Source organism: Petaurus breviceps, unplaced genomic scaffold (genome assembly GCF_028583685.1).
Source record: "Petaurus breviceps papuanus isolate PSGF00001 unplaced genomic scaffold, PetGlider_PUasm1.0 185, whole genome shotgun sequence".
NCBI lineage: Eukaryota > Metazoa > Chordata > Mammalia > Diprotodontia > Petauridae > Petaurus > Petaurus breviceps.
In genome coordinates, this window is record NW_027185797.1 from 38,397,032 (window position 1) to 38,407,733 (window position 10,702).

The 10,702-nt window shown below is 53.1% G+C and overlaps 3 protein-coding genes across 3 annotated transcripts in view; all 3 read right to left on the reverse strand.

The window, feature by feature from the left end:
- LOC138161883 (serine/threonine-protein phosphatase 2A 65 kDa regulatory subunit A alpha isoform) overlaps positions 1 to 10,702 on the reverse strand; it is a 454,863-nt gene that overhangs the window by 119,845 nt on the left and 324,316 nt on the right. The window lies entirely within an intron of this gene.
- LOC138161402 (interferon-inducible GTPase 5-like) lies at positions 298 to 1,695 on the reverse strand. Its single transcript, XM_069088224.1, has one exon. The coding sequence runs from the start codon at positions 1,693 to 1,695 to the stop codon at positions 298 to 300; it is 1,398 nt and encodes a 465-aa protein (XP_068944325.1).
- LOC138161872 (uncharacterized) overlaps positions 5,291 to 10,702 on the reverse strand; it is a 10,819-nt gene continuing 5,407 nt past the window's right edge. The window contains exons 2-8 of the mRNA XM_069088885.1: positions 9,443 to 9,564; positions 8,232 to 8,342; positions 7,944 to 8,045; positions 7,654 to 7,809; positions 6,404 to 6,565; positions 6,035 to 6,175; positions 5,291 to 5,737 (exon numbers count right to left, since the gene is read on the reverse strand). Coding sequence (XP_068944986.1) covers positions 5,511 to 5,737; positions 6,035 to 6,175; positions 6,404 to 6,565; positions 7,654 to 7,809; positions 7,944 to 8,045; positions 8,232 to 8,342; positions 9,443 to 9,488 — 945 coding nt within the window. The 5' untranslated portion in view covers positions 9,489 to 9,564 and the 3' untranslated portion in view covers positions 5,291 to 5,510. The remainder of the gene's footprint in view (positions 5,738 to 6,034; positions 6,176 to 6,403; positions 6,566 to 7,653; positions 7,810 to 7,943; positions 8,046 to 8,231; positions 8,343 to 9,442; positions 9,565 to 10,702) is intronic.

The following is a 10,702-nucleotide window of genomic DNA, read 5'->3' on the forward strand; positions in this document are numbered from 1 at the left end:
CCCCCCCTAGGAATACTATCTCCCCATGGCCCCTTCCCAACAAGGATGACATGCCTATGGGATAGGGAAGGAGAAACCAGCCCTTAAATGGGCCCCCCCTCCCCCCCTACCCTCCCCCGCCTTTGTGCCCCAGGTCGGTCTGGAAGTAGTCTGAGTCTCCCAGTCTATTGGTTTCTTCACATGGATTTTTTTTTTGGTAGGGATAGGGGACAGGGGTGGGGGAATAGGGATGGGGGATGGTGGGGTGGAGCGGTCAAGAGGGGGGGGGTTCTTTCTTTGGGGGAGAGGTGGCCGTCTTTATTTCTCTTCGACCACATCCCGTTTCTTCCAGCTCTCCAGAATGTACTTGAGCAGCAGTCCAAGCTTCCGGCGGGCTGAAATTGGAGGATCCTCCCCGCCGCCCTCGCCTGCCCCCCTCTTCTCCAGCCCGGTCCCGCTGGCGACGTCAAGGCGGGCATCAGAGCCAGGGGAGGTGGCCTCCTCTTCCAGGGCCTTGATCCGGACACGCTGGGCATCCTCGGCCATCTCGTTGAGGCAGCCTTGTAGCATGGTGTAGACGGTCCCAAAAGAGATGCCACCGGCCACCAGTGTCCCGAACACAGGGATGCCCTTCTCGAAGGCCCGAGCCACACGCATGGCCCCGTCCGACGATTGGGCATACATGCGCAGCACCGCCTCTGGCGAGACCTCGGTGGCCAGGGGGGAGCGGATCACAGAGCGCAGGTCACCAGCCTGCTTGCCCACCTGCTCGGCCAGCCTCGCAAGGGAGTCGTCGTCCAGGCCAAAGCTGCGGTGGTAGCCCCGCAGGGAGCGGATCAGGAGGGCGTCATCGTAGGCGGCTGCCAGCCCAGGCACAGGTAAGGCCTGGATGACCCCAGACACCAAGGCTGTCTTCAGCACCTGTTCCTGCAGGGCGTCCTTCTTCTTTTGCAAGGCCTGCAGTGAGATGTCCGGGAGGGACAGGAGACCAGCGTGGCGGCGATGGGCTGGTAGCTCCCGCTCCCAAGTGGCCACGAGCAGAGGGAAATCATAGCGGGCCGGCGAGAGATTGGACACGAGGAAGATCCGGGGATCCTGGACGCCGGCAGCTCGGAGACGTTCCGCACAGTGGTCTCGAATCTCCTGCAAGACAGCGCTCTCGCTGTAACCCGATGGGCGCTGGGTGCGAGAAGCCGCCAGGTCCTCATCCACCTTTGTGCGGATAAAGTAGAATTTCTTGCCCTGGCGGAGGATCTCAGTCGCCAGCCGGGTCTCCACGGCCCCACAGCGGCGGGGTGAGACCAGGAGGAAGAAATTGTAGCGAGCAAAGTCTACTTGCTTCAGGTACTTGTCCGCTGGGCAGCCGGGTGAGCCGGCCCCCGGCAGGTCCCACAGCATGAGCTCAGGCAACTGAGGGTGGGGGTAGGGGGTGGGCTGGGTTGTGGTCTCGATGACGCCTGTCCGGGCCGCACCAGGGTCCTCGGCCCCGATCCCTCGAAGGGCGTTGATCAAGGAGGACTTGCCGGCCCCGGACTCGCCGGTCACGCCCACCTCGAGGCGGCTGCTCTCTGCGGAGCCCAGAAGCTCCCGGAGGCGGGAGGCAGCCTTGGGGATATCCCCCAGCTCGAAGGCTGTCCGAAGAGCCTCCAGCTCTTCCTTAGCCATGAGGATGGTGCTCTCCTCCTCAGACGGGGGGGCATGTGCCTTGGACGCCATTGCGCCCCTGGGGAGAGTGGGGGGGGTGGGGGAGTTAAGATGCGTGTGTGCCCTTGGGGGGGGGGGGGGCAGGCCGCTCACACCACCTAGGCCCTGAGGCCGAGCCAGGGAGAGAAAGAGCCAGCCAGTTAGCGGAAAAGGCAGCCAATCCCAACAGCGCCCCCCCCACCCATGACCCAGACTGCAGGATGTGGCATGGCCCCAGACTCACATGCCACCCAACCCCTTGGGCAAGTATCCTGACCTCAGTTTCCCCAACTGTCAGACAAGGAGGCAGACCTCAATGGTCTGGAAAGGCCCCCCTGCTCTGACGTTTTCTGACTCTGTGACTGCCTCTTCTCAGCCCTGTTTTCTGAAGGCCTCTCCCCATCCTTATCTCATTGAAGCTTTGTGAGGGAAGCAGGGATTCGTATCCCCATTTCACCAAAAGGTAAAGCAAGGCCCAGAGCAGTAAAGTAACTTAGTTGCCCAAGGTCACATAGCAAATTAGTAGAAGAGCTGGCCTCAGACATTAAGACTGGGAAAGCACAATGAGGCTCAACTTCATCCAGTCTCCCCATTTTACAGGACAGGAAACTGAGTCCACATCAGGAGGTAGAGTGTATGAGATATTAGTAGTCTTTTGACTCCAAATCCATTGCCTTTTCCCTCCCCCACCCCCTAGCCTCTTATTTGTCACAGGACATTTAGACCTAGAATGGACCTATGTCTTAACCCAACATGACACCAATGATGGATTGTGTGCACTTGGACGCACCAGACCCAACACTTCTGACAACCTCGTATTCTTGGCCTCCTTCTCTGTCAAATACCGGGGGTCAGAGGAAGGTCCCTTCCATCCTTAGAGGCCTATAAGCCTATGGTTCTAACTCCCAGTTTCATCCTTTATTACCGAGAGGAGGAATGGCGCCCTGAGATGGTCCACCCATTGGATCTCTCCATCTCACACTCTTCCTCTCTTTCTGAGTCACCTTTCTTCTTTCTCTTTTCTGTCTTATCTTGGGGTCCCAGGGAGGGGGAGGAACGGGGGCTCTGAGGTGGAATGAGGTATATAAACAGTAGAATGTGGGGAAATCAGACTATTTCTCCCCTATAAGCCCAGAATACATACATGAGTGACAGGGCCTGTGAGAGTCTACACAACCCATTCCTCCTCTCCACCCGAAAAGACATGTAGAGACTTCCTCCCTTCAGCCTGGGGATTGGGGGATTTTTTTGAGTATGACTGTAATCTGGATGGAAATTAAGGAATGAGACCCCAACCCCACCCTCAGAACACCCAGGACCTTTCTTCCCTTCCTCTATTCCATGGAAGGCCCAGGATGCCCAAGCCACAAGCTACAGGTCCATAGGGCAGTCAGTAGAATCACACCTTTTCTCTTCTCTGCCCCGATCCCATCCCCTGCTCATCTGAGGTCCTTCAGGGGCTGAGACTGGGAAATTGGGCCCCACCCAGCACAGCTATCACCTTTCCTCCCCTCTTCACTATGAAAAGTTCTGAATGTTTGAATAGTGCCCATGAGACTAGATGCCCACAAGATGCCCTGAATTCCCACACCTGGGCTCTATCCTTCCATGCAGGGTATCCTGGGATATTCAGGTGCTGACCTCACAGGAGCCCCTTCCCACACCACAAGCCTCTCTTTTCTCCATGACCTCTTAGGGAAGGTCTGGGATATTTGAATAGAGGGGCATAGGGAGAAAGAGAACTGGGCTTAAATGCCCCACACCTGGGGTTTCTCTTCCTTTTTAGGCTGGGCCTGTGGTATTTCAGCAGCCCAGATTTCTCCTCTCACTTCCGTGAAGGGTCTAGGGTCTCTGAGATGCCTAGTACAGGCTCAAAAGGGAGCTTAGCCTGGAAATTGGGCCCAGATTGACTCTGCCCCAAACCCAAACAATTCTCTTAGCTTGAGTAACCCAAGGGCAGACTCTGGGGGTCCATCAAAGCTAGATAGAGAATTGGGCTCCTTCCCCTTGGCCCTGAGCAAACCATTTCTGTCCTCCCAAGGTTTCAGGATCTAATGGATAACTGAAGTAATTGGTGTGTGGCCCCTCCTGCCTAAACCCTGGGCTCCCTCCTCCCTCCATTCTGTGACTGGTTCTGGGTATCAGAGCTGAAGACCATGGGGTTCCAAAGGGCAACCAGGGGGATTGGACCTAGATTCTGTGTGCCCAGGACTTCTCTTCCCTTCTTCCCTCTGGATTGCCCTGATCTCACCCACAATGGGTACCATTCCCCCCCCAAATCAACTCACATTCACAGAGGAATTTCCCACACCCCTCAGACTCTCCCCGCCCACGGGGTCTCTCCCCGTTTGCCTGGGCTCAGACTCTGTTGCTAGGGGCCATTATAACAGGGACTAGCGGCTGATTGGCTGGCCCCACCCAGCCGGGTAACACCAGCAGAGGCTCAGACCAACAATGCCCACTGGGGTGACCTCATGAGTAGACCCTGAGGGGGGAGGGGAAGAGAGAGCTGGGCCCCCACTGATCAAGTGATGGCCCCTGGGTCTCTGAGCAAACATTTACTGAACTCTCACTGAGCACAGGGTCCCATACAGGGAAACTGAGGTAAATAAGACACAGCTCTCTGTTTCACAGTCTAGGGGAACTAGTGACCTACTAGAGTCAGTCACATACATGAATATCTGTATGTCTCCTTTTCTCTGGCTCTCTCTCCTTGTCTCTCCCACTCCCCTTTCTCTTTCCTCTCTCTTCTGTCTTCCTTCTCCCCCCTCCCTCCTCTTTCTGTCTCTATCTCTCCCTCTCCTCCTCCTCCTCCTTCTTCCTCTCTTTCTCTGTCTGTCTCCCTCTCTCCTCTGTCTCTTCTCTTTCTCTGTCTCTCCTCTCTCTCTCTCTCTCTCTCTCTCTCTCTCTCTCTCTTTCTCTCCCCCTCCCCTCCCCCCTCCCCCCCTCTTTCTCTCCCTCTGCCTCTTCTAATAACATCAGCCTGAGTGGTCTTCACCACATCTCTTCCCTTCTCTGGACCTGGTTTCTCAACTATTGGATGCAGATGGTTGGACCAACATTGGAGATTTAGAATTGCTGAGACCTTAGAGGTCATTGAGCCCAATGCCCTCATTTGACAGATGAGAAAACTGAAGCCTAGAGAGATGAGGTCCAAGGTCAAACAGCTGGGGGCAGGGGGTGGGGACCAGTGTAGGATTTGAACTCGGGTCCTCTTAACTGTAAGTCCTGCCTCTACTCTGTGCCTGTAGACAGTGATGCCTTTAGCATTGTGGGGAGGAGTGATCTCTGTCAGATTTCCTGGAAGGGGAGACAGGGTGCAGTCTCTGGCCCCATCGTAGCTTGGACTCTGCTGTCGGGCTGACCTGGGCTGGGCTGCTCCTCCTTAGGCAGCCCAGTAGCTCTCCACCACCAGGTCCTGAACTCCAGCGCTCCCCTAGCTGTCTCCTCTTCCCCAGCAGCAGCACCCATGGATAGCCCCAGCACCTCATCTTCAAGGCAGGTCTGGAAAGTTCAGGTAGGACTCAAAGGCTTCCCCCTGAGGGATTCCCAGAGGAACTGAGGACCCAACTTAGATTTTGAAAGACAAGATGAGTGTGGGAGAGAATTTAAGAAAAGACATGGAACATTTGGGGAAATAAGCTAATATATAATTTGTTGTTGATTGTTGTAGGTCGGGTTCTGGGGTTTCAGAGACCCGATGGGTCCTCTGGGTGGGGCTTTGTCCTAGGAGGCTCCCTGGAGGAGGCCAGACTTGGGGTGGGCATCTGCTGTCAGAGAGAAGAAATCTTCTTCCTGCCGAAGTGGGGGAAGACGAGCAGGGAAGCCAACGGAATGAACATGGGCTCTTAGGCGAGCCAGGCCGCCATCCACACCCCCAACAGGGCTGGGAGGAGAACGCCGAAGTTCAAGCAAGTGGCTGCATTGTGGTTGCACTCATAGCTCAGCCTGGCCTGATGGGCGGAGCTGCAGTTTGGCTGACCAAGGAGCTGGTAATCCAGACCCAGGGTGTGGTTCTCAGGCAGCTGGCAGAGGTCCTCAGAGCCACACCCTTGAATGGTGATATTCGAATCCCCTAGGGAAAAGATGAACCCAGGAAAGCTTTGGTTGGTCACCACAACTCCCAGAAGTCCAAAAATGGCAGCCTCACAACTCGGACCCCAGAACCCCAAAGCCCAATGGGTGGGACCCTAGAGGTCATCCAGTCTGACCTCTTCATTTTAAAAATGGGCAGACTGGGACCCAGAAAGGGTGGGTTACTTGCCCCAAAGTCACAGAGAATGAGCTCGCTGCTTCGTATACCCAGTCCCAGGAGTTTCTCTTTACCCCTTCACCTCTCAGCCTCTTTCCCCCTTCCTCCTATCCCCATTACCTCCAAGCTGAAGCAGATTCACGTTAACACAAGAGGTCTCCCCTTGAAAGCAGAGTAGGTACAAGCTTTCGTCACAGGAGGCTTCATCCAGGGAGCAGATGGGACACAGGACATTACTGGGTATACCCTTGGGCAGGTCCACTGGGGGATCCAGAGAAGAGGAAGTAAGAGGGCCATCCAAGGCCATCCAAGGTGTCTGCCCTCAGAGTTCCTCATACTCCACACACCCACTTTTGCTTTCCCACAGGAGAATGGCACTCATAGGCATTTGGGTCCAGAGAGTGGCCTGAGATGGCGAGGCATCTGTCTGCTGAGCCTGTGCTCCCTGACCCAGCTCTCCCCAAACCCATGCCCTGCCTGGTGATGTACCTGGCCCAGGGGGCTCACTGCAGTTACCACCACTGCAACAGGTGACATTGACCCAACTGCGAAGCTGATATCCGTAAGATAAGCTGTAGAACTGAGGCTGGCAGTCCTCAGATGCCACACAGGAGCCATTCCTTCTGAAGGTGGACTGGTTCTTCCCTAGACCTAGGTGGGGGAGGAGGCAAAGCAGAGACAGCTCAGGGGTCACCTGGCAGACACTTGGCAGCTTCCTCTTCCTCCTCCTGGTTCATGGCCTTGGCAGCCCATGCCAGGGCAGAAAGCAGGTGCGTGCACCCTTCTGTGCAAATACAGGCCTCAGCCTTAAAGGGTATGCCCACTGTTTCCCTCTGCTATCTTTCCTGTCTGTGTGTCTCTGTATCTCTTAGATGATGAGGCTTAGAGTGGGGAAGAACTTTCAAAGGTATCTAATCCACACTCTGTTTTACAGAAGATGAAAATGTTGCCCAAAGAGGAAAAAGCCATTTGTTCATGGTCACCAAGCAAAAGTGTGGGAGAGTCCTTGGATTTGACCTGAGTTCCCCTGGGACCCGGAGTCAGGGAGGCTCCCCTGAGCCCCATGCTCACACAGTCTTCAAAAGGGAGCACCCCTGCCAGACAGATAAGAAAACGGGCCCAGAGCCTTAGCCAAGGTCACACAGAATTTGAATTCAAGACTTGTGATTGGATCTACGTTCCTTGCTCTTTTCCTCATACTCCTCTGTCTCTGTCTCCTTTCCCCCTCTGCCTCTCTCCTCCTCTGTCCCCCTTTCTGCCTCTCTCCCCCTTTCTATTTCCCTGTCTCTCTCCTGCTCATTTAACAACTGTCTCTCCTTCTGTCTCTCCCCCTGCTCTGCTTCTGTCTGGTTCTGATTGCATATCTGGCTCTTTGTCACTGTCCCAGTGAGTGTCTCCCTGTCTCCTTTTCTCCGTCTGTCTCTGCCTCTGTCCCGGTCTTCTTTAAGTCTTTGAAGGTGGATGGGACTCTGCAGGGCACAGAGGGGCAGAAGATAAGAAACAGACATCCTCTGGCTTCAGCAGATGGGAGCCATCATCGGCAGTGGGGAGTGGGAAGATGAGCCCAAAATCGCTTCTGAGTTTTCCTCCATATCCCTAGGACTGGCTTCTGCAAATAACCAGCAGCCCTGGGTTACGTCTTCCCCACAGGATGGCCCAGCCCAGAATTCTCCCATGGGTGGGGAAGTGTGCTTGTGTGCCTCCCCAGAGGGCCTGAAGGGACGGCTTTGGCCACTCACCTATGACCTCCACGGTGCTAAGGCAGGTATCCTTCCCGACAGGGCAGATAAAGGCTTCACAGGTGCCAGAGTCTGAGCAGTAATAACAGTTATTGCTTCCAGTAACAGTAGTGGTGTTCCCGGGCTGGGACGTGGTCTCAGGGACGGTAGTGGATTCTGCAGAGAGAAGCAGGGTTGGGGAGGGAGGGGACTCTACATTAGAACCTCCGGTCAGAATCAAGTTCAGAGTCAGGGTCAGTGGCTGCCTGCCCTGGGGAAGCTCAGTACCCTCCCCTCAAGGCTGACCATACCTGAGCAGTTTCCTTGGCAACAGGAGGTACTGTTATTCACTGTGTTGTTCTGAATGTACTCCTGGCAAGTCTCATTGTTCATGCAGAAATTCTCCAAGAGGTCTGGGGGGGGCGGGGCAGGGGGGGCTGTGATCAAGGGGTCCCTCCCTAAAAGTCCCATCCCTGCCCCCGGTTCACCCACCTCTCCACCCTCAAGGATACTCCCGCTTTCCCCCTTCCTGGCCATTCCCTCAACCCTCCCTCTCCCTGCCTTGTCCCCCCCTCATCTCCCTAGGACTTTGTTCACACCAGATCCTGTATAGTTGACAAGGCAGAAGCTCTGTTCAGGAGGGCATGTTATCTCCTGGCAGTTTCCTAGGGCAGAGCAGGACAGGCAGGTCGTCTGGTTGGATTCTGAAGCTGGTGAGAAGAGAGTTATAGGAGACTGTGATTAAAAGAGAAAGCAAGTCCAATCTCCTCAGTCTTATAGAGGAGGGAAATTGAGGCCCAGAGACTGGAAGGAACCAGCCCAACTTCATGTAGCCATTTCTGTTCTAGGATCAGAGGATTTAGAGCTCATAAAATACTTAGAGATAAAATCTAGACCAGGAGGTCTTAACACAGGGTTCATAAACTTAGGTGGGAAAAAAAAATTACATCTTAAATATATTTCCTTCAATTATTTAATAAGATGCTTCTGAGAAAAGGTTCCTAGGCTTCCACAGACTGCCCAAGGATTCCACGACAAAAAAAAAAAAGAGGGAAAGAATCCCAGATCTAGTCCAACCCACCTCGTGTGGCAGAGAAGGAAACTGAGGCTCACATAAGGGAGGGACTTGCCCAGAATCATACGCCAATGGGAGAAGAGTATTTTAAGCTGGAATGGACCTGAAGGGTCACCAACGTCATGACAGTCAGTTTACAGAGGAGCCTTATAAGGCCAAGAAATTTTTAAGCCATGGCCTCAAAGTCATAGAGTAGCCAAGCTAGCAATAGAGCCCAGTTCTCTTGGTTCAAACTCAATGCTATCATTCTGGATAAAGGCAGAGGGAAAATGGGGGTGGGGAGGGCCAGCAAGAAGTAGAATGTGTGTTGGGCAGAGGGTACCGGGCTACAGCTTGAAAGGAAAGAATGCCCACAGTATAATCATGAGAGGAGAGACCAGGGGCTTAGGGTGATCATGAGAGGAAGAATCTGGGTGTCATGGGAGGGCAGCAAGAGAACCCACGCCCTCGTTTTATGGAGGAAACTGAAGCCCCGAGTTCACTCAGACCCACAGATTTGTCACAGAATTCTTAGACCATAGGGCAGAACTGGAAAGACCCTTTAGAGATCATTGTGGCCAACCTCCCTGAAGAAACTGAGACCCAGGGAGAAGCATAAGAGGTGCCCAAAATCACATCTCAAGTCCAGGATAGAACTGGGACATAAACCCAAAGCTTCAGAGATGAGGAAGGGAGAACCCACAAAATAGAAGGGAAAACAGACATCTCACCACCCACGGGAACCCATCTACTCACCCCCAGAGGCAACTAGAACATACAGGAACCCAAGCAAGACAAGCATTGTGGCCAAGGGCAAGGAAGGTCCAGAAGGAAAGTCAGGAGACAGGGCGTTGAGTCCTTTTATCCAGGTGAGAGGGCTGGGCAAGACCAAAGAACAAATAATAAAGAGGATAAGGAATGGCCTCCACCCAGACCAAATAACCCCTGAGATTCCAAGAGGACTGGGAAATGTCCCTTCTCCATGTGCCCCCAACCCAAGGACCTAGCTCGAGACAGGGTCTGAGAAAGCCCATGTTCGGCTGGCAGCTCAACCCTGATTGCCTGGATAACCTTGGCTATGTCCGTTCTTGCCTCTCTAGGCTTCAGTTTCCATAAGATCATATATTCAGAGCCAAAAAGGGCCTTAGAGGCTAGGGAATCCGATGCTATCTTTCTACAGGTGACCTTAGGGGATAAATCTAGAGTCTCATACCTAAGGCAGCATTTGAACTCAGATCTTTAATGCACCTAAGCCCCATGTTCTATCCACTCATTTCTGGGCCACCCAGTTTCCTTCTTTGTAAAATAAAGCGTGTAATTAATTACATAGGTTTTGTTTTTCTTTCCCTCACCCCCCCAGTGGGGCTAGGGTGGGGGGGGAGGTGAAAAAATAAAATTTAGTAACTAAAAATAAAATATAAAAAAAGCAGGTCAGGCTAGGTAGTTTCTAAGAACTTTTTAAACTCTGAATCCTATGATTCTACAATAGGTAGATGTGCCACACTGGGCATAGATTTGTCTTCTCTGGGCCTTAGTTCATCCTTAAAGTTAAGACACTGGTCTAGATCAGGGGTGGGGAATCTGCAGCTTCAAGGCCACATGTGGCCCTCTAGGTCCTCAAGTGTGGCCCTTTAAATCCAGAACAAATGCCCTTAATAAAAGGATTTATTCTGTAAAACTTGGACTCAGTCAAAAGGCTACACCCAAGAACCAAAAAGGCCACTCTGCAGTTCCCTTAGCCCCCCAGTAAATTAATCAGCAGTTCTTAACAGTGGACAAGGGGACTTGTTTCTTTAATATTTTGGTAACTATGTCTCAGTATAATTAGTTTCCTTTGTAATTCTATGCATTTTACTTTGTGCATTAAAAAACCTTCTGAGAAGGATCTATAGGCTTTCCCCAACTGCCATTAGGGTCCATGATACAAAAAAAAAAGGTGACAAATTCTGGTGAAAATGGTCTTGAAGCTTGTAGCAGCAAGCACCCCAAGCGTCCTCAGGGTTTGCAGCTACCACA

Excerpts from the sequence above, each read along its gene's own strand:
- LOC138161402 (XM_069088224.1), bottom strand. The coding sequence starts at position 1,695 with ATGGCGTCCAAGGCACATGCCCCCCCGTCTGAGGAGGAGAGCACCATC.